At 42.6% G+C, this 24,092-nt stretch overlaps 1 protein-coding gene across 4 annotated transcripts in view; it reads right to left on the reverse strand.

Annotated features, from left to right (window-relative positions):
* Positions 1–814: 814 nt before the first annotated feature.
* wtap (WT1 associated protein) overlaps positions 815–24,092 on the reverse strand; it is a 61,783-nt gene continuing 38,505 nt past the window's right edge. For all 4 annotated transcript variants that reach the window (XM_085981542.1, XM_085981546.1, XM_085981543.1 and 1 more), the window contains 3 exons: positions 19,287–19,465; positions 14,917–15,071; positions 815–2,112 (listed from right to left, as the gene is read on the reverse strand). In XM_085981542.1, the coding sequence (XP_085837668.1) occupies positions 1,511–2,112; positions 14,917–15,071; positions 19,287–19,465 (936 nt within the window). In that variant the 3' untranslated portion in view covers positions 815–1,510. The remainder of the gene's footprint in view (positions 2,113–14,916; positions 15,072–19,286; positions 19,466–24,092) is intronic.

Raw genomic sequence — 24,092 nt, forward strand, 5'->3', positions numbered from 1 at the left:
TGTGAAGACAGATGCAAAGTATTCATTAAGAATCATACCCACGTCTTCAACCTCAACACACAAGTTACCTTTTTGGTCTCTAATAGGCCCTAATCTTTCTTTAGTTATCCTCTTGCTCTTTATGTATTTATAAAACATATTTGGGTTTTCCTTGATTTTACTTGCCAATATTTTTTTTCCTGACCTCTCTTTGCTTTCCGAATTTACTTTTTAATTGCACCCCTGTACTTGCTATTCTCCTCTAGGCTTTCTGCAGTATTTAGCTCTCGGTATCTGACATAAGCTTCCCTTTTTTGCCTTATCCTACCCTGTATACCCCTTGACATCCAGGTAGACTCCAAGCACTTTAAAAAGATATGCAGATAGGGCAGGGGAATGGGATTAAGTAGGCAGCTCTATCAAATAGCTGCCAGAGACACAAGCCAAAAAAAGCCCTTCTGTGCTGTAAAATTCTGTGCTTCTATGACTGAAGTCTGCTTGAACCGTCAATTCTGGATGTAATTTGGCAATTTACAATGTGCCATAATGTGGGTTTGCATCTGTAACAGCCTGCAGATTCACACTTCAGCTTTGCTGTGAGGAGAGGGACAAAACAAAAGGATATCTGATATGCCCCTCCAGGCTCCTCATACACAGTAGAGGCTACCTCAAATACAGTAGAGGCCATCTTGGTCTGTCCTCTTACATGGGAAGCCTAGAGAGGCGAGAAGGGAAATAAATTTTAGCAGGTGTATGTACTAGTCTGAACCAGCAAGACCTTGTCCTGTATATCACAGCCAGCACAAATCACTCACTGAAAGTAAAATTCAAGATATAGGATATTAAAAGACTTTATTAAGTTTGGTCAGTACAGGTGAAGGATTTCTGGGGATAGTCACAGAATATGCATTACACAGGAAACAACTCTTGCCTAGAAACTGGGTAACAATATACACTAATTCTTTAACACAGTCTTGTCACTGGGGAAAATGTACACATATGCATGGTGAAAAAAAGTCATTGTAGTTAACACAAACTACATAGACTCCCCAAACCTGAATATGGCAAGTACAACATCCAAACTCCCTTTGGAAAAATAACTACTGCATTTGGCAAGCTTACATAATCATTACACACATACTTGATGCAACTTTCTCTTGTTGCAGGACTGTATGACAGGGTTGTGGTAAAATGCCGACAGTGTTTCACAGGAGTCCTAGATGTACACAAGAGTTCTGGTTTTACACATTTTTTCCCCCCAATGTTAAAGTTGTAGTAATACATTTTATTCAGATTAAATCATATAAAAATAACTGAGGCCTACATGTATCAACATCCTTTCAGCAACAGCCAACGCAATTATGATGCTTTAAAAAATTTAAACAGTAGCAACAGTTTTACAAGAAAGCAAAAACACAAAAATGCTGAATTTTAAACAAAATTACACACTAGCTTCAACAGTCACAGGACAGCTGTCAGCCAAATGAAATGACACTATATAAAAAAGACTGCAGACAAAGCCCGTTAAGTGTTACAAAACCGACCCCTGTGTGCTGACTGAGTCCAACCCATTCTGAACGTGACGGGAACCCATAGTTCTGGTACCTTTCACAACAAGTGGTTTATCTTCCTGAGGGTCATTGATGGAGTCTGTGTCATTTGAGTGCTGAGTAAGAGAGTTCTCACTACCAGTGGGGGAGTCTACACTCTCATATCCAGCACCTAGCTGATACATGCTACTGCCGCTTGCTCGGTCCAGCCTTTCTTCACTGTGGTTTGAAAGTTTATTCCCACTGCCAGGAGATGATGGGAAATCATCCTCCGTGCTGCTTCCTTCTCTGTAAAGGTTAGTCTTGTCTTGATAGGTAGCTGCTGCTCTCCCTTGTGGGGATGAATCGCCATTGGTTGGTCCGTTCACCAGTCGGCTGCAGTCTTTAGTAATGGTCTCCCCTTGTGCAGAAGGCTCAGGGGCTGGAGTCCTACTGGTGCCAGAGGGTAATACCTGGTGATGCTGCTGTCCTTGAAGCTGAGCCAACTGCTGGCGTGCCTCTTTCAGCTGCTGCTGCAGAACCATGATAGTGCTTTGCATCCCTTCCACCTCCTCATCAAGCTGGATGATGAAATCATTCAGCTCTACACAGAAATAAAAATAATTCAGTAAGTGGGAATTGAGAATCTTTTTCAACCCAGTAAAACATCTGCATCAAACTAACACGCTGTGGCCCAGAAATTCGGGTTGGAGGCTTCCCGCGGGTGCAAGCCTCTGACCTGCACTTACCTAGCGTGTCGGCCGCTGTGCTGTGGGCCCGCGTGGGATTCTGATCCTGGGCCTGCTCCAACTGCCGGCACGCTGTGCTCGCGTATCCCGGGGCACAGTTAGTTCGAAGCGTCCCCTGGGATTACGTGGGCCATGGAGAGCCAATGGTAGCAGGGAATCTGTATTCATAGATTTGACAGGAAGACCTGTCAAATCTATGAATACAATTCAGCCCCAAAACATCACTAAAACTTCAAATAAATTAAAAAAACATCACATTTTTAAAATAACTATATAAATTACATAAAATAACTATTTTAAACAATAATTAAAATTTTTGAAAAAATTAAATTAGAGTTTCTAAAGGGGCTAAAAATAAACATACCTTTCTTTAAAGTATTTAAAAATAATAAACCTGTGGAAAAAATGTTTTAATTTAACTTAATTCATCACTTACCTTGTTAGAAGCAGGCCTTGCGACTGCTTTTTACAAGCATAGCTCCTGGAGACTTACCCTCCTGGAGAAACCTGCAAAAAAAAAACGGAAGTTCCAGGCGTACGCGCTGCCTCTCCGGCGCACGCGTTCGAACTGTGAACCCCTTCCTTTAAGGAAACAGAAGTTCCGGTTTCCCGTGCATGCATGAAACCGGCACTTTCGTTGGGCCTACGTGTGAGTGCCCAGCGCGTACTCACCCGTGGGGACCTGAAGTTCTGGCCCACTGGGCCAGAACTTCGGGTCCCCACGGGTGAGTACGCGCTGGGTACTCGCGCGTAGGCCCAACGAAAGTGCCGGTTTCGTGCATACACTGCGCATGCGCGGGAAACTGGAACTTCCGTTCCCTTAAAGGAAGGGGTTCACAGGTCGAACGCGTGCGCCAGAGAGAGGCAGCGTGTACGCCTGGAACTTACGTTTTTTTTTTTTTTTTTTGCAGGTTTCTCCGGGAGGGTAAGTCTCCAGGAGCTATGCTTGTAAAAAGCAGTTGCAAGGCCTGCTTTTAACAAGGTAAGTGGTGAATTAAGTTAAATTAAAACATTTTTTCCACAGGTTTATTATTTTTAAATACTTTAAAGGTAAGTTTATTTTTAGCCCCGTTAGAAAATGTAATTAATTTTTTCAAAAATTTTAATTATTGTTTAAAATTGTTATTTTAAAAATGTGATTTTTAAAAAATGTATTTGAAGTTTGTGATTTTTGGGGCTGAATTGTATTTAGATTTGACAGGTCTTCCTGTCAAATCTATGAATACAGATTCCCTGCTACCATTGGCTCTCCGTGGCCCACGTGATCCCAGGGGACGCTTCGAACTAACTGCACCCCTGGGATACGCGAGCACTGCGCGTCGGCTGTTGGAGCAGGCCCAGGATCGTAATCCCACGTGGGCCCACAGCACAACGGCCGGCGCGCTAGGTAAGTGCAGGTCGGAGGCTTGCACCCACGGGAAGCCTCCGACCCGAATTTCTGGGCCAATGTCATTACAGGTTGCAGCTATCTGTGGCTAAAGTACAGTCATTAACCATGAATTATTGTATTAAAATACATGATTCTCTATTTCACAAACGCCTGTTAAAATACTGAGCAAAAATGATAAAAAGGACATATTTAACTACCAGGTCTCATTGTAAAACAAAATGCCAGGGCGCCATGCCAAATTAAGGCTTCTATTAATTTGCATATATCCCAAGCAGTCGATACCAACAGATCTTGATGGTTTGATTTAAGATTGATCTAACAATGAGGCTGCAGCCCCTTCCAAACCTCCAAAATTTAAATAGGGCAAACCAGTGAGTAAAAAATAAGTGCAAATAGGACTGTGCTACCTAATCTGGATTCTTAGAGCTGTGGGCCACACATTTCTCATGGTCTGTAATTTGGACCCCTTGGTGTGGATTATACTGTAATTACATTTTTTTTTATGGGATCCCAAGTTGTAATTTTCTAAGTTGGAAGTGTGTGTGGAAGTGGCATTACTGGCCTTCTTTCAGCCTACGTAGTGACATGACATACTATCTAACCAAGTGACATCTGCCTAATTGAAAATTGTTCAAATTCCAAAAGCTAGCTGATCCCAATTTGCAAAAATGTCAACAATTGCATTTAATTCTAAAAGCAGCATTCCTTCCCGATTTGAGTAGTGCAAGTTACATTGCATTGTTTATCTGGAGTTTAAAAAAAAGTGGTTACCTTCAGGGCTCAGTAAGAAATTTCAGGATATTTCTCTTGGAAATTTTACTTGTCCTTCTTTTCCCCCAATCAGGAGATTTAAATAAAATTGGACAACACAAATTGTTATGTACAAATCAACTCTCAGTGGCTTGTGTTCTGAATTTGGATTAAATGAAGCAGCAGATTCAGACAGAGTTCTGCAGAATTTTGAACTCTAACAAGCAGAGCTAGAGCACAAGGAGGTCAGTAACCAGCAATGGCAAATAACCCAGAATACATTACAGAAGGACATCCTATTGTGAGGTACTAAATGGGTACTTTGCATCAGTTCTCACTAAAGAGGATGTTGCCAATGTCACAGTAAAGGAGGTAGTAGAGAAATTGAGTAGGATAAAAAATAGATATAGAGGTACTAAAAAGGTTGGCAATGCTCAAAATAGAAAAGTCACCCAGTCCAATGGGATGCATCCTAGGTTGCTGAGGGAAGTAAAAGTGGACATTGCAGAGGCTCTGGCAATCTTATAATCCCTTGACATGCTTCCTAATGTGTGGTGCCCAGAATTGGACACAGTACTCCATCTGGGGCCTAACCAGTGTTTTATAAAGGTTTAGCATAACTTCTTGGTTTTTGTACTCTATGGCTCTATTTATAAAGCCAAGGGTTCCATATGCCTTTTTAACAGCTTTCTCAACTTGCCCTGCCACCTTCAAAGACTTATGTATGTACACCCCCAGGTCTCTCTGTTCCTTCACCCCCTTTTAAAATTGTACCATTTAGTTTATATTGCCTCTCCCCATTCTTCCTGCCAAAATGAATCACTTCACAGCCAATTTTGTATCCACGCACTGCCTCATTGATCCCATGGTCTTCAATTTTGCTAACGTCTATGATCTGGAACTTTATCCAGCGCCTTTTGAAAGTCCATATACACATCAACTGCACTACCTTCATCAACCCTCTTCGTTATTTAATTGAAGAGCTCAATCAAGTTAGTCAGACATGATGTGCCTTTAACAAATCCATGTTGGCTGTCATGTTCCTCCATGTGAAAATTAATTTTGACCTGGATTATGGTTTCTAGAACTTGTCCCAACACCGACTGGCCTGTAGTTACCTGGTTTATCTCTCTTCCCTTTTTTCTGAACAGGGTGTAACACTGCAACCCTCTAGTCCTTTGGCACCACTCACATATCCAAGGAGGATTGAAAGATAGTCACCAAAGCCTGTGCTATTTCCACCCTTACTTCCCTCAGCAACCTGGGATGCATCCCATCTGCATCAGGTGACTTTACTACTTGGAGCACTGCCAACCATTTTAGTACCTCCTTTTTATCGATTTCATCCCATCCAATTTCTCTAGCCCCTCCTCCTTTACATCAGCAGCATCCTCTTCTTTAGTGAAGACAGATGCAAAGTACTCATTAAATACCTCAGTCATGCACGCTGTCTCCACAAGACTTTTTTAGGTCCTTAATCGGCCCCACCTTTCCTTCACTATCCCTTTACTCTTTGTTTATAAAAGTCATTAGGGTCTGTTATTAAGTCTGTTATGTTAACCGCCAATCTTTTCTCATACATTCTCTTTTCCCCTCATTTCCTTTTTCACTTCTCCTCTGCACTTTCTGTATTCAGCTTGATTCTCTTACCGTATTATTAATCTAACATCTATCATAAGCCTCCTTTTTTTCTGTTTCATTTTAATCTCATTTCTTTAGTCGCTCTAGCTTTGGATGCCCTTCCTTCTACCCTCATAGAAATGGATATATTCTGTACCCAAACTATCTCCTCCACGAAGGCTTCCCATTGCTCATTTATTGTTTTGCCTGCCAATCTCTGTTTCCAATCCACCTGGGCCAGATCCTTTTCAAATTACTGAAATTAGCCCTCTTCTAGTCGAGTATTTTCACTTGATTTTTCCTGGTCCTTTTCCAAAACTACTCTAAACCCAATGATAGTGACCACGGTTTCCCAACTACTCTCCCACTGAAACATACTCCACTTGCCCCACTTCATTCCCCAGAACTAGATCCAGTACTGCTTCTTTCTTTGTTGGGCTGGAAACATACTGATCAAGTTCTCCTGTACACATTTCAGGAATTCCTCCCCCTCCTTGCCCATTACTCGGTTTCTCCCCCAGTCTATATTAGGATAATTGGTGTCCCCCATTATCACTAATCAATTGTTTTTACATCTTTCTGAAATGTGTCTGCAAATTTGCTTCACCATCTCCTTCCCACTATTTGGTGGTTTATACTACACAACTAGCAGCGTAACAGCTCATCTGGTCCTTAACTTTAACCAAATAGATTCTGTCTTTGAACCCTAGAGCACAGCATCCCTTTCCAGGGCTGTAACAGTATCTTTGATCAATACTGCCGCCCCCTTTCTTTCTTCTCTATTTCTCCTGAATACACTGTAGCCAGGAATGTGAAGTTCCCATCCCTGCCGTTGTTTGAGTTGGATTTCCGTTTTTGCCATTATATCATAACCCAGGTGGCAACTTGTGCCCGCAGCTCACCAACCTTATTTATCACACATGCACTCCAAACCTGTCTTGGTCTGCCTTGCGTTGCTCCCGTCTATTCCTCCTATTTGAGGACTACTCTTTATTCTAATGCTGTTTGTCTCTCCCAGACCTCTATGTACTTTGTTTCTCCTCTCTGATGCTTCATCCAGGTTCCTTTACCTCTGCCAAATTAGTTTAAACCCTCCCCACAGCACTGGTTAACCAAATATAAATAATAAATTGAGTGATTTTCAGTCACAGGTAATCAAATCAGAGAACATTTAAACAATTTGCTGTGGTCTTTATGCTTAAGTGGAGCGAATTGGGAATACCCATGTCTTGTCCTCCATCCTCAGTTTTCTCCGCTTCTCTCATGACAATCATCTAGTCCACCCATCTTGCCCGAGTGACCATTCCTCATTCGAGAGCCTATAGAGCGAGTGTCAGTAGTCTTATTTGAACCTGTATGCCAACACAATCCAGTCTGATCCTGTCGCAATCTGATGTCTACACACCGATTTTCTAAGAAGGAATCACCGAATACTAATTAAAGGGAACTGTGGCTGTTGCCCCCCTCTTAAGCCAAGGGATATTGAGGCATTTGGTACCTGTCTAACACAGTTAACTCAGCACAGACTGGGGATCCAACCCAGAACATTCCCAGTCTACATATCTTGGGCATTCCACCAGTGTATTTACCCATTAAGCCATTGTGAGCTCCATAACCATGTTTTAAAAACAAGCCCTAATTTCCATGCTCACAAGAAAGGCTTGTTGTTCAAAATGATTTTTTAATGAGTGATGGGCCTTCAATAACCACAAAACTAGAAGTTATAGACTTAAACAAGTTGGCTTTTAATCACCAAGATCAGAGCTAACATCTCAACACGCCGACTGGTTCACAGGAATGAGTCATACAGATCCTGGGATCTTTATGTAAGAGAAGTCAGGGGCGGAGCCAAGACCTGGAACCTCCCAGGTTAGTCGGGAAAGAGGAAGTGAAACTATACACAGTGGGGGAGGGTAATATACATGAGTGCAAAACGAATACAGGATCAAGACAAACAGATTTCATTACATTCACCCCTTCTATAGATTTAGTCCATCGGGGTGATGTTTCTTAAAAGTTGGTATAAGTGAGTCTGTCAGGAGGTTTTGCAGTTCTCAGTGGTCGGCGCAAAGCCGGTTGGGGTGCCTCTAGGGGAGTGGATTCTGGTTCCTCTGCTGTCCGGGCCTCCGCAGTGTCTTCCAGGTTATCTGCAGTGTCCTCCAGGTTAAAGTTGCGTATTGATACCTCTGGGCGTCCTGTCTCTTTGTAGTGTAGGTCTTCATCGGGTAGTCTCCCATCGTTCTCTCCGCTCCCCGAGGGAGCGAGGTCTTTTATGGAAACAGTGTCCTCTCGCCCGTCAGAGTATTCGATATAGGCGTACTGAGGGTTTGCATGGAGGAGCTGTACCTTTTCCACAAGGGGGTCCGTTTTATGGCCTCTCACGTGCTTCCGCAATAGTACTGTCCCTGGAGACGTCAGCCACGCGGGTAGAGATATGCCCGAGGTGGATTTCCGGGGGAAAACGAACATCTTTTCATGAGGGGTAGCGTTAGTGGCAGTACATAACAGAGACCTTATGGAGTGGAGCACGTCTGGGAGGACTTCCTGCCAGCGGGAGGTCGGAAGGCCTTTTGACTTTAAGGCTAACGTGACAGCCTTCCAAACAGTAGCATTCTCCCTTTCCATTTGCCCATTACCCCGGGGGTTGCAGCTAGTGGTTATCCCCTTTGAGAGCAAGAACTGGCGCAGCTCGTCACTCATGAGTGACGTCCCCCTATCGCTGTGTATGTAGTTCGGCATGCCAAACATGCAGAATAGATTACAGAGACACTTGATGACCGTGGCACTGGTCATGTCTGGGCAGGGAATGGCGAAGGGGAAGCGGGAATATTCATCAATGATATTGAGGAAGTATACGTTACGGTCGGCAGAGGGAAGGGGTCCCTTGAAGTCCAGACTTAGGCGCTCGAATGGCCGTGTGGCTTTGATAAGGTGTGCACGGTCAGGCCTGTAGAAACGAGGCTTGCATTCCGCACAGATGCGGCAGGCTCTGGTCATTGCCCTGACCTCCTCGATGGAGTGGGGCAGATTGCGGGACTTTATAAAATGGTATAGTCGGGTGACCCCTGGGTGACAAGAGGTCGTTGTGGAGACCCTGTAATTTGTCCGTATGAATGCTGGCACACATTCCCCGCGATAGGGCGTCTGGGGGTTCATTAAGGGCTCCCGGCCTGTACATGATATCACAGTCGAACGTGGATAGTTCGATCCTCCACCTGAGTATTTTGTCATTCTTGATTTTCCCCCTTTGTTTGTTATTAAACATGAAAGCCACCGACCGCTGGTCGGTGAGCAGGGTGAAACGTTTGCCGGCTAGGTAGTGTCTCCAGTGCCGCACTGCCTCCACTATAGCCTGTGCCTCCTTCTCGACAGAAGAGTGCCTGATTTCAGGTCCCTGAAGGGTTCGGGAGAAGGCGGCCACAGGTCTCCCAGCCTGATTGAGGGTCGCAGCTAAGGCAAAGTCTGACGCATCGCTTTCGACTTGAAAGGGAATGCATTCGTCCACTGCACACACTGCAGCCCTTTCAATGTCCTGTTTAATACTGGTGAAAGCCTCCCGAGCTTCAGCTGATAGTGGGAAGGACGTCGATTTAATGAGGGGTCGGGCCTTATCAGAGTAATTGGGCACCCATTGGGCATAATACGAAAAAAATCCCAGGCACCTTTTTAAAGCTTTGGGATTGTGTGGCAGGGGCAGTTCCTTTAGGGGGCGTAATCGGTCAGGGTCCGGTCCAATTACCCCATCTTCCACCACACAGCCGAGGATACAGAGACGGGTTGTGTTGAAGACACATTTGTCGTCGTTGTAGGTTAGATTCAGCTTTAGGGCAGTTTTAAAAAATCTCGCAAGATTTAGATCGTGGTCTTGCTGGTTGTGCCCGCAGATAGTGACATTGTCCAGATAGGGGTAGGTAGCTTGTAGTTTATTCTCGTCAACCATGCGGTCCATCTCACGTTGGAAGACCGAGACCCCATTTGTTACCCCGAAGGGCACTCTGAAAAAATGGTAGAGGCGCCCGTTCGCCTCGAAGGCGGTGTATGGGCGGTCCTCCGTTCTAATGGGGAGCTGGTGATACGCGGATTTGAGGTCGATAGTCGAGAAGACTCGGTATTGCGCAATCTCGTTGACCATTTCTGATATGCGGGGTAAAGGGTAGGCGTCCAGCTGGGTATAAATATTAACAGTCTGGCTGTAGTCAATTACCATCCGTTTCTTTTCGCTATTTTTAACTATGACTACTTGGGCACGCCACGGGCTGGTACTGCATTCAATAATGCCTTCCTGCAGGAGTCTGTCCACTTCCGCCTTGATAAAGCGTCTGTCTTCCAGACTGTACCGTCTACTTTTGGTCGCTATGGGCCTACAGTTCGGAGCGAGATTAGCAAATAAAGAGGGCGGGCTGATTTTTAAGGTTGATAGGCCACAGACTGAGTGGCGGCTGGGACCCGCCATATGCTAGCGTGACACTTTTGTGGTGGCACTGGAAGTCCAGGCCCAAGATTACATTAACAGTGTGTTCTGGCATCAGGAGTTTAAAATCCTTGTAGTCTGTGCTTTTTACAGTCAGTGTTACCACACAGTAGCCCAAAATGTCCGAAGTGTGGGGCTTAGCAGCCATAGCAATTCTGCTCCGGGTAGGGGTTACCGTTAATGAGTGCCGCCGTACCAGGCTAGGGTGGATAAAACTCTCGGTACTCCCACAGTCAATTAAACATTTCGTTAAATTCCCGTTTACCTGTATGTCCATCATGGATTTTGTCAACGGGGGTGGCCTGGATTGATCCACCGTGATCGAAGCCACTGTTGGGCCCTGGGCGGCCGTTGAGTCGGGAAAAGATGGCGGATCCCAAGATGGCGGCCCGCACAGCACGCACGAGGCGGTGACGGAGTTGGAAATCGGATTCCCCCTGCAGACTTTGCTAAAATGCCCCTTTTGCTTACATTTGAAGCATGTAGCGTCCTTCGCTGGGCATCGTTGTCTGGGGTGCTTGGCCTGGCCGCAGAAGTAGCATTTCTGGCCTCGAGACATTGCCGCTGTAGTAGGACTCCTGGGTGAACTTCTGTGTGGGGACTCCGGCGGCGTAGAGCTGGTCTGAGACCTGGATGGGGAAGATGGCTGATTCCAAGATGGCGGCCCCCTCGGCGCGCACGAGGCGGTGAGGGCCGCATGGCCGGAAGAATAAGAGTCAGAGTTTTTCTGGGCCACGTCCAGCAATCGCGCAGTGGCCACTGCCTTTTTTAAGTCCAGGACCTCCTTCTCCAGCAGTCTCTGCCGGATATAATTCGATTTGAGGCCCGTGATGAAGGAATCGCGGACCAATTCGTCAGAGTACGCATTGGCCGTCACGGCCTTGCAGTTACAGTCCCGGACCAGGTCCTTTAGGCCCTGTAAGAAATCGTCCATTGATTCCTCTGGTCGCTGCCTGCGTGTAGCCAGCAGATGTCTGGCGTACACTTCGTTTACCGGCCTCTGGTATTGGGCCTTCAGGATAGTGATGGCCTCCGTGTAAGAGGTGGCGTCCCGGATGAACGAATAAATCCGATGACTTACGCGAGTAGTCAGTAGACTCAGTTTATCTACCTCGCTAGCGGATGAGGCCCCCGCGAAGAGTTCGAAGCATTTGAGCCAGTGTCCAAATTGATTTGATGCTTCAGCAGAATGTGGAGCCAAGTCCAGACGCTCTGGTTTTAGGAGTCGATCCATCCTAGTATTCTTTAGTGATTAAAATTGATGGGCCTTCAATAACCACAAAACTAGAAGTTATAGACTTAAACAAGTTGGCTTTTAATCACTAAGATCAGAGCTAACATCTCAACACGCCGACTGGTTCACAGGAATGAGTCATACAGATCCTTGGATCTTTATGTAAGAGAAGTCAGGGGCGGAGACAAGAGCCAAGACCTGGAACCTCCCAGGTTAGTCGGGAAAGAGGAAGTGAAACTATACACAGTGGGGGGAGGGTAATATACATGAGTGCAAAACGAATACAGGATCAAGACAAACAGATTTCATTACAATGAGAAAGTACATTAGAACGCACAAACAAGCCCATCTCAGCATAAAACTCGTTAAAAAGTCCAAACTCTCAAGTGAGGCTATACAGTGCACAGAGCCAAACCCCAAAAAAACACATGGAAACCAAAAAGACGTGTTTTCACAAAATAGAATGGGGTAGCAATCAGTCATTGGCCACAAGTGCAACATTTTTATGCTTCCACTCTACAATTTGGAAACGTAGCAAAAATCCTGTATGGTCCGGAGCACTTAAACCTTTTCTGAAATTCCCATTTAAATTCTAATGAATCTGCCCCAACAGCCACTTCTGATAAAACACCCATATCTAATAACTCTGAGAAAACATTCTTTCCTTCTTCCAGTGATGTTGTGAATCTTTGGAATTCTCTACCCCAGAGGGCTGTGGATGCTCAGTCGTTGAGTATACTCAAGACAGATCGATAGATTTTTGGATAGTAAGGGAATCAAGGGATATGGGGATAGTGCGGGAAGGTGGAGTTGAGGTCGAAGCCATGATCTTATTGAATGGCGGATTAGGCTCGAAGGGCCGACTCCTGCTCCTATTTATGATGTTAGGATACAAAGTCTGTGTCTCATAATCGAGTCACCGACTAATGGAAACAATCTTTCATTATTTATCCTCTCAAAACCATTCATAACTTTAGAAACCGCTATTAGATCTCCTCAAATGTCTCTTCATAACTATAACCTTGCATTCCTGATGTGATTTGTTTACCCTTTCCATAACTTTAAATTCCAATATCCTCCCTATGAAGGGCTACCCAGAATTGCATGAAATGCTCCAGTTGTGGCCTAATCAATGTCTTATACAAATTAATCACTTCCTTGATTTTATATTCAATGGCCCTCTATAAAGCCCAATATTGAATTAGCCTTTTTGCATGACCTTTTCCACCTGCAGTCCCACCTTTAAAGATCTCTGTAACTGCACATCTAGATCTTTCTGCTCCTCCACCCTCAAGAATCTTATCTTTAAGAGTATTCTTCTCCCCCCTTCCCCCAAATGTACAACTTCACATTCCTGTGCATTGTATTTATCTGCCAACTTGTGTCTTCCTGCATTTTGCCCGACAGTTTGCCATAAGCTCTCATTTGGTGTCATTAGCAAATTTTGATATGTCTCTTATGCCTGTATCAAAGTCATTTATACAAGTGGAAGACAAGAGCTCCCAGTACCAACATCTCTCCAATCCTAAAAAAAAATCTGAAACAACAGAAAATGCTGGAAATACTCAGCAGGTCAGGCAGCGTCATGGAGAGAGAAACAAGAGTTAACGTTTCAGGTTGATGATCCTTCGTCAGAACAGGAAAAATTTGGAGAAGTAACATATTTAAGCAAGTGTAGGGCAGGGAAAGGGGGGGGGAGGGGAGGAAAGAACAAAAAGGTCTGTGATAGGATGGAAGGCAGGAGAGATTAAAGACAAAAGGGATGATGGCGCAAGACAAAAAGGAGATGGTAATGGGACAAGAAACAGAAGATGACTCCAGATGAGGTGTAAATGACAAAAAAATCTATTCGCCCAAATTCTCTGCTTTCTAACCTGTAGTCATCTCCCTATTTATGCAGCTACACTCCCTTTAATACAATGTGCAATCATTTTTGTAACAAACCTCTTGTGGCACTTATCAAACCCTTCTGAAAATTCATATGTATATCCATCATATTCCCTTTATCTAAACAACTCAGTCAAAAAAAAGTCAAGCATGACCTGCCCATTATACACCTATGCTGACTATCCCTAATTAAACCATGGCTTTCTAAGTGCCCACAATTTACTTCAATTTCTGCTAATCTTCAGCCATAGTTAGTGATCAGGAGATCCCTGCAAACATTCAACCTGCAGAAGCATACTCAACGGAATAATAACCTAGAGCGAAGGTGTTCACGAATGACTGCGAGAAAGAGACTGCCACCATCCTGAGTGCGCCATTTTGGCAAAACGGGATGGAAAGTAAATTTACCTTTAATGAGACTGAAATAATGTCTTAAAATACACCACGGTAGTATAGTGTTTTAAAAAAAGTTTCCTTGAAATACTTTAGCATAATAAAAGATCTTTAAAAAAACTCCCTTTCATGTGTCCGAGCTATGCAGCACTTTCTGGCCACAGGTACAACAGGCCAACAACTTGTTCCCAGTTCTGGGAAAATGCTGAGCTTCAGCTCAATAAATCAAAAATTCACTGTGGGGAAGCTATGCTCTAACCTTACATTGTACAATGCACTGCAGCACCAATTTAAAAAGATTGTATTTGTATAATTTTTTGTGTTTTTAGACAGATAAACATGATGGCCATTTTGTGCCAAGTTCTACAAACAGCAATTGGATGAATTGGTTGAGGGAGCAATATTGACCAGGATATACAGAACTTCCTGCTCTCCTCTGAATAGCACAATAGAATCTTTAACCTCTACCTGAACCACGAGAACCTTTTAACATATCACCAAAAGAGGGCACCCTCTGACAATGCAGCACTCCCTCAGTACTGCATTGAAATGCTAGCCTAGATTACATGCTCAAGTTCTGGAGTGGGCTTGAACTCTCAACCTTCTGACTCAGAGGAGTGTTATTAAATTAGCCAAGCCGACATATTTTACTGATGTGAACAAAACTTTCGTGGAAAAAAATTTGGAATTAAACTTCAAACAACAAATAAAAGCACACCTTATATTTTATACTATGCAGTTCAGTCCCACTGCAGATACTATACTTGAACACGACTCATAAATACCGATTAATGAAAGTGACAAAAATATAGTGCCATACTCCATGTGTTATGGACCAAAAAGAGCTATTCCTTGAAGAATGCATCCCCCCCCACCATAACGCGGTCAAGAACTCAGCACTGAACTGCACTCACCATCTTGACTGCTTTTGAGCTCCTCACTGTATTTCTTCTGTAAAGCTAATTCAGCCTCCAGCTGCGCAATGCGTCCCTGGGACAGCTGTCTTCCCAGTTCCTGGTTTTCCTGAATTAACATCCGACACTTGGCCATCAGCTTTTTTCCCGTTTGGCTGTAAAGACAGACACTTACCATCACAGAGTGAAACGACAGTTCTTCATAAACTGGAGATCACCACACATGATCACATACTATTAAAGACCAAACATTTCTTGCCCACTTTGGTTTGGGTAGTTCCATCTTAAACAGAACATTTTCCCCCACCCCCATTTAAGAGCATTTCATAAATCATTTGTTTTCTTTAAAAAGTGATGCTCTGGAAGAAAATGTCAGCCAGTTCCTGCAGGATTTTTGGTTGCAACGCTGAGCCTATATGGAGTTAAAACATCCAGAGATCTCTTATGACAACTTGAATAAAGGTATGGTTAGTCAACAAAAATCACAAGTGTACAGCAATAAAAATCTAATCTCAGGGGAGGAAAAACCCAGAGAAACATCAATGTATGAAAGAAACAACAGTCTCAACTCAATTTATAATTATTCAGGGTTCCCCACATACACTGAGGTGTGGTAGGAAGGTATTCAAACCAGCAGGTGCCAGGCTCGATCCCAGGGCTGTGCTGACCTAGCTGATTTAAGCCCGGCGAGCAGCAGGTTACTACAAATAGGCCAAGTGCCTCTGTGTTTTGGGAGGGTGGCTTGGGAGAAGGGAGAAATCGGCTCAAGTCCCCACTTCTGATTATAGTGACCCCCTGCTAAAATGGGACTGTGTGTGGACATTGGGTGAGGACAGCAACAGGTTTGAGCTTGGCAACAATGCCTCTGATGGCCAAATGGCCTGCCAACACACACGGGAAGAACAGTACTTCTACCCAAGTGGCCAGAGCCCCGCTGGTGCATGTGGAACTGCACCACAAGCAACACAGTCATGCAACTTAAAAAGAGGAAAAACGAGAGGCAATAAAATATTCAGATGACTCAATATAGATTTGAAATTTTAAAATTGAGATGCTTCTGTCGTGGATTTAATACAAAAGGAGGCATTGAAAGTAACAAAGTGCCAAAAAAGTGATAAAATGTCCTTAGTTTATCGAACAGCACAAGTTAGCAATGTAGACCAGAGTTCTCATACATTACAAAACAGTGGTAACAGTGCTTTCTGCCCTCCAAAAGTACATGTATTTTGAATCCATGCAAGTATACCTCAAAACCACAAAGTTTAAAACAGGAGCCAAACACTATGACCAGTGCTGACTTCAGTATTAAAGTACAGGAACTGGACTTGTATTAACCAATGATAGCTCACTGGTGCAGAAACGTGCATTGTATAGATAGAATTTAGGGCCATCAATGCACAATAGTGCAATTCTGTTCTCTCCTCCTCCACCGCCAAGAAAAATAAAAGCACAACCACACCCTCAAATGGTGTGGACCAGAAGCAGTGCATGGGCACAAGTAGTTTAAAATGTTAAATTAAGTTGTATCTAAATCAGTCTCATATGAAGTTATACTGGTGTAAGTCTAGTCCTCTATTCTTACAGGACTTAAAAATAGGGATCAAACAAGACATTTTAATTGTGTAACTGAATTGCCGAATAGACGCACGTTTCTATCCCCCTTATTAACTTGTCAATAATTTAAGAAACTGATATATTGTTGAATTCATATTCACCACCACTTTAGCAGTCCTTCTGAAATACTTTGGTACAAAAAGATTTACGTTGTGGCCTGAACTTGATCTCAGGCCATCTGTCATGTCGTCTGTTGCAGTTTCTCTTCTATATTTAGAAATGGTATGCACCATTAACAATTGATACATAATGACAAACAGCCACACATACCTACACGATTCTCATTTTACACACACAGCTGGACTGCGACATAAGAAATTTAAAATTTTCAAAAAAGTTTTACAAATTCATACAACCCTGAACACTATTTTGCGGATATAATTTGAGACACTGCCACCCCTGCAAGACCTGGTTGAGATTTCCCACATTATCAATAATCAATCATACAAATCATTTGAAAACTGGGGGTTAAATGTAAACAAATGTTCTGGCCTTTGAGAACGTGCATTTAAATAGATATGTGATCATATTTCTTTTTAAAAAGAGCATGGCATGTGCTTTTAAATCAAAGGAATTCTCCCAAAAAGGCCATTTTGTGAAGAGTGTTCATTCCACTGACTTGAATGAATCTCTACCAGTTTGATCTTCAACTTTACTGGTACAGACAGCAGTTATCCTGATGCAATACAAAACATTTTACTAAAAAAGGAATTTAGTTTTGCAGTTTTAAAAGTACATTTACTGTGAACTCTTTTTACTGAGACAAGCCATCTTGCAGTATTAAAATAAACTATACAGCATACTGTACAATAAAAACGGAGTATGACCCATAATATGGAAATGGGGAAATAGGGTTAGACTTTATCAGCAAATCGCACTGTGAACTTTACAATGAACACTTGGAAAAACAGCAAGATACAAGAAACTACAGTTTGTGCACTTCAGTATAAATATTCTCCCTCCCAGTTAGGTCACCAGACTGGGTTGCATTTCATAGACCAGTGTTAAAAATTCCCATCCAGTCACCATTACATCTCGTCACCTGGAGCTGCATCGATCTCGATTTTTAAAATAGTTGCCATCAAAGATTGTGTTTCAGAGCAAATACTCTGAGGAGAATTAGTGTAGTTGAGGGATTTTTCTTTGGAATTGGGAGCTCCCAGTCTGGTTCAGAAGGAACTAGAAATAAGGCAAGTGGTGTGGTGCACATACTTAGCATCCCATTTCCACAAAGAAAGAAAAGGCATCCCAAACTTGGTATTCTCAGCTCAGAGATGAGGAATTGAGTAAGTTATGATCTGGTGCACAATTGGTGTGTCACACTGCTTGAAATCAGGACTAGGTCTGATTTCATATTGTGCCCAATTAGTCCGTTTAGATCACAGCAACCAGGGTAAGCAACTACATTTGGAAAGCCTGACTTTGATAAAGCACTATATAAAGAAACACCATAATTTATATATAATACTGAAACCTACTGGAAACATACTGTTTATAGTTACATACCAGACACAGATTTTCTGAAATGTATATGAAGGATATCAATTATCTAAGTTGTCTCATTCAACTGGAAGGGCACATTATCATCTTTTAGCTCGAACACATTTGTGTTTTAATATTCCCCCGCCTAGACAAAGATTGTTCAATACAGGAAAATTAAATTTTCCCAAAGTGACATTAAAGTGTCAATTTTATCTGGTGCAAACCTTTAGATGTACAGTAATTACTTGCAATTCCTAGAATACAACTAAATTTCAATACACTTAGGTTCTACGATTGCACAGTTGTGTTTCCAGACAAGTCACCGATGGCAACACTTCAGATCAAAACCCCAGTACAAAAATGGCACATTTTGAAAAAACAACATTCCCTCTAATAGTTAGTCAGTGGAAGGGGTTTAAATTTCACTGACAAAAAGCTAACCAGAGATAGATTTCAAGTTATCCGCTTACATTTAAAAGAAGACTGCTCACCGATTGGTACGTACGAGTTGGTTAGTTAATGAAGTTAAAGAAACCATATTCACGACAGAGGGAAGGTTGCTGCAGAATGAATCAATACGAAAATATGGCTTGTAAATTCAACTCTACACAGAGTTGGTGGGCAGTTCAAAAAATTATTGAAACCTTTGACTGTGCTCTAAAGTCACTTCAATGTTTTTTCAACTCTTGACAGTTCACCGTGAACAAGCAGGAAGTCTTCAGTCTTACACCAAATTGACTTCCAGTGTCTATTGGTCACTAGCGCAACGTTTGGAGTGCAGGGCATTCCACTACTTTAAACGAATTTACACGAACTCAATTCAGGCTGTGTCTGAGATGAGAAAAGCTACGTTCTCTCCTCCAAACTCAGTCTGCAAACACAGCCACCAGAACAGTGTGCAGCAGACTTTACACTCCCTTTTTGCAGAAAAGTGACTTCATTTCCTCCCTTTATTTTCTTCTATAAAAAACAAATTTCAAGTGTCTAAACTGGGCAAGAATTTTTTTTTTTAAGTTGGATGCAGGCCACCTCTTCGGAACAGTCCGACTCCTTCAGGCCTCTGAAGTAGAAGGGAGAAAAAGCTGAAACAGAACGTTCATCTGACAAGTTTTACATTAAGCATAACAAGCTGAGCAGTAAATGAATCTGGTTTTTTTTGCTCAAAGGCTGAGGCTGTCTTGCTCTGACAAGAGAGTACTTGGCCATCCCACCATAGCATTCTTGCAGTGGGACTGTCAGGGAGGTCTTGACTGGGGAGTATTTTGTTTGTTTACCTATCAGGTGTAAACTTCCAGGCACTCAGTTCATTTTGGGCTTGTTCCAGTTTGTCTTTAGTCTGTTCCAGTTCAGTCTTCATTTTAAGGAAAAACAAGTTAATGGCAGGATCAACCAAGGTGGATCGGAGTTGAGCAGCACTGGGCAGTTGAACTTGCTTGAGGTACTGGATCTGGTTCTGTTGGAAGTAAAAGTTACATGGTCACTAAAGAGGCACCATTTTATTGTGCATCAGACAATACTGACGCACCAATGAACAGGATGTTACCTCTCCAATGCCATATTGTACAAACTATTATTGTGCCTTCTTACAAAGATTTATCTACCCCAGCCAAAATGCTCATCCTTTCTCTCTGCAGCAACTAAGCCAGGTTACAATTGAACAGGCTTCAGAAGCTTAGAGTGCCTTGTGACAGTGGCCATTCTTTGTCATCCAAGACAACAACAGGCTATTTAGCATGCATTGGGGAAGTGAAAAGGGAAGGGGAAGAGTTGCAACAGAGCTCAGCCAAGTCTTTTATTATCTTGCATCCTTACACATGGTTTCCACCATGGGACATAGAAACATGGAAAAATAGGAGGAGTAGGCCTTTCAGCCCTTTGAGCCTGCTCCGCCATTCATTATGATCATGGCTGATCCTCTACCTCAATACCATATTCCCGCTCTCTCCCCATACCCCTTGATGCCTTTTGTGTCTAGAAATCTATATCTCCTTCTTAAATATATTCAGTGACTTGGCCTCCACAGCCTTCTGTAGTAGAGAATTCTGGTCTGTAAAGCTCAGTACCACACCACACTGCATTTACCCATTGAATCATCATGGGCCCACAAAATGTTTACATTAGAACAGTTACCTCAAATCAATGCACTACATGTAGAGGTTATATGGCTGCAACAATGAAGGGCACACACACAGTTATTGAGACGCTCAAATAAGTTATGTAGTTAACAGGAAGCCAGCTTCCCTCATGGGATTGTTCAAGATGAGCCAATGAGCACAATAGAAGTTTGAGATATGATGGGTTGTGATAGTGTTCCTTGATCGGCTGGGAAATTTGAGTTCACCAGAAAGTGAGACAGCTTGTGTGCGTGATACATGTACAGTGTAATGGGCACTGCAGATGACTTATCAGATATAGATATTTATTATCGAGTTCATTCAAAGGCCTGTAGTCTACCATACAATTCTGAAAAGAGCAGCAAGGTTCAGCATCAGGGACAGAAATTTTCACTTGACAGAAGAGACAAGTTGCAGAGAATCAGCCCCTTTCACCATACAGAACAAACATGCTTGCACCTTGTACTTTTTGCAAACAGCTTCCAGGCTGAAAATGACCCCTATGGTTAATGAAAGCCAGCTGCTGACATTTGATCTTTGGATGGTCTGCACACCGAAGTCTCAGTTGCTATATTTGTTAGGTACTTGTGCATGCACAAACCCGTGAATACAAGAAACCATATAAAATCAGTTAAATGTTATTTATTTTCAAATCTCTGTTTAATTTTCTTTTGGAAAAAGTGCTTGTGTTTCCCTGAATATTAAAATACCAAAAGGTAGCAGGTCTGATGTATCCCTAAATGAAATGATACAGTAACGTGCACTAGTAAAATTACAAGGATTTTCGGAACATAGCAATTATTCTGCTAGAATTATGTTCACAAATAGTCCACTCTACCAAGGACATAAAAATCATGTGATCACTTTGACTGGCTTTAACACTGTATAAACAGTTTAACCGCAGGTTTCACATAATAAGACATTCACACAAGATACAGCACAATATCTATTACAGTTTAACTTTATAGCAACAGATACAGGGGATATCCACATTTGCTCCTTCATCTCAGTGGTCATCTTCCCAAATCATCTTCCTCCAAGTGCACTTCTGCAAACATACCTTTGCACTCACTACTCAAGGATGTTGCACCTGTGTGGGTTTAATCCGGATCAACTCCAAGACAACACACAAGACAACAGTCTTCTTTTGCTTCGGCAATGTTGATGGTGAATTTGGAGGAAACCTCTAGCCCAGCTTGATGATGACTTTTAAAAAGTTTACACCCAGTTCAGCAGCCTGATCCTGCAGTGATTCAAGTAGATCTGCCAGTACAGATACTGTTGTCGATAAGGACATGGTAGCCTCTGAACTAAAAGCTTAAATTGCACATTTGAAGGTTGAAGCGAAGTAAATGCCTCCAGAAGTTCCTATTCTTGTTTTAAGATGAACCATGCCTAGACTCAAAGCAGTGATGGTTGAGATACTTAATGCCTTTGGTGCTCAAGCAGTTTATTGTAATGTTATTTTCATGACCCATTTCAAAAGCACCCGGTGGCAACCTTTGGATTATGGCTCCCATACAACACGGTTAGCCACTGTGCCATATGTAAAACATACAAGCTTTTGTTTGGCTTACCATCCAGTTTATTATTGATATTACCAAGCCAGGTATCAAACAAAAGTAGCCGAGTGACAATACAAAATGCACAAATTCAATTCAGGGAGCAGGAGACCAGCATCCTGAGAATGCCTTTAGGGGAGGAAATCTGCCATCCTTACCTGGTTTGGCCTATATGTGACTCCAGACCCACAGCAATGTGGTTGACTCTTAACTGCCCTCTGAAATAGCCTAGCAAGCCACTCAGTAATACCAAATTGCTACAAAGAAGCATCATGGACTGCAGCGGTTCAAGAAGGTACCTTCTCCAGGGCAATTAGGGATGGGCAATAAATGCTGGCCATGCCAGCGACGCCCACATCCCGTGAACGAATAAAAAATAAGAAAATTTGAGTAGCAGTCTAAGGTGTTAAGAGCAAAAGATGAACCAAAAAAGGGTAATTTGATCCAGTAAGAAGCACATTTTTCTGTGTGGCTTTTCAAGATCTATTTATAAAGTTGGTCAACTATCTTAAGTTATGTGACGTCGGGCCTACTGTAGTTTTAATATTGACGTAATCTTATACATATTGCTTTTTTTGTGTCAGGGAAGGGGGCTGTCTTATACAGTAAAACTTACATGAACTGCTTTCATTTACATAGTGCCATTATCACATCAAAATATCCCAAAGTGTGACACAGTGAATTATTTTGAACTCAATTATGTAGGCAAAATGGGGGACAGTTTTTCTGTGCCAACGATATGAATAGCCAGCTAAATTTTTACGTTGGAAGGACTGGTTAAGTGAGGAATGCTCCTTTTCAAATAGTGCCATGGAATTATTCATTTTCAGATGAAACAGAGAGAACAATGGTTTAACAACTCATTCAAAGGATAGCAATTTCATCAGTGCAGCACTCTCCCATTATATCATGGTGGCGGACCTCAGAAGAGGAGCAGCTAAAATTAACACTGTAGCTTAGATTTGCTGATCAATGTTATTTAAACCAGCTTAAAATGAATGGGTTAATGCCAATCAGAAAATCAAGGTTTGTGAATTTTAGAATCCATAAGCATACCAGCGTGAAAACTCAACGAAGGGGCAGTCAGATTATTAGCAACATCAATCGTCATCATCAACTGGGATCTGAACATTAGACCTCACCAAAGGTTTAACGATCTGTGAACATTGATTTACCAACAAAAAACTTATAAAATATGCACATGGTTATAGGGCAGGTCTAACAACACTGTTGAATGAAAAAATGGTAATTCTTCAATCTCAAGTACAGTCTGCACCGCTTATAGTGGGTGTATTGGTGTTAACCCGGTTTGTCCGCTATAAGCAGATAACACAAAGCTTGGAAATGTAGTAAATAGTGAGGAGGATAGAAGCAGACTTCAGGAGGACAGACAGACTGGTGAAATGGGCAGACACACAGCAGATGAAATTTAATGCAGAAGTGTGAAGTGATGCATTTTGGAAGGAAAAATGTGATGTGATATAAATTAAATAGCAGAATTTTAAAGTGAGAACAGGAAGAGAGAGACCTGGGGGTTCACATACACAAATCTTTGAAGGTGGCATGACAAGTTGATACGGTTGTTAAAAAACCATACGGGATCCGTGGCTTTATAAATAGAGGTGTATCGTACAAAAGCAAGAAAGTTATGCTAAATCTTTATAAATTACTAGTTAGGCCTCAGCTGGAGTATTTTAGGAAGGATGTTAAAGCCTTGGAGAGGCTGCAGAGGAGATTTATCCAGAATGGTACCAGGGATGAGGGACTTCCAGTTATGTGGAGAGATTAGAGAAGCTGTGATTGTTCTCCTTAAGAGCAGAGAAGGCTAAGGGGAGATTTAATAGGTGTTCAAAATTATGAGTGGTTTTAATAGAGTAGAGAAACTGTTTCCACTGGCAGGAGGGCCAGTAACTAGAAGAGGCAGATTTAAGATAATTGGCAAAAAAGCCAGGGGGTACATAGATACATAGATACATAGAAGATAGGAGCAGGAGTAGGCCATTCGGCCCTTCGTGCCTGCTCCGCCATTCGATGAGATCATGGCTGATCCTTTAATTCAGTATCCCGTCCCCGCCTTCTCTCCGTAACCCTTAACCCCTTTTGCCCGTAGAAATATATCTAATTCCCTCTTAAATATATTTAATGAGCTGGCGTACACTGCCCTCTGTGGCAATGAGTTCCACAGGTTCACCACTCTCTGAGTGAAGAAATTCCCCCTCATCTCTGTCCTAAATGGTTTAGCCCTTATCCTTAAATTATGTCCTCTAGTTCTGTTCTCACCCGCCAAGGGAAACATTCCTTCTGCATCCAGTCTGTCTAGACCTGTCAGAATTTTATACACTTCTATGAGGTCCCCTCTCAATCTTCTAAACTCCAGTGTGTACATCCCTAAACTACATAGTCT

This window comes from Somniosus microcephalus, chromosome 3 (assembly GCF_052327205.1).
Source record: "Somniosus microcephalus isolate GS21.2 chromosome 3, FLI_Smic_1.0, whole genome shotgun sequence".
NCBI lineage: Eukaryota > Metazoa > Chordata > Chondrichthyes > Squaliformes > Somniosidae > Somniosus > Somniosus microcephalus.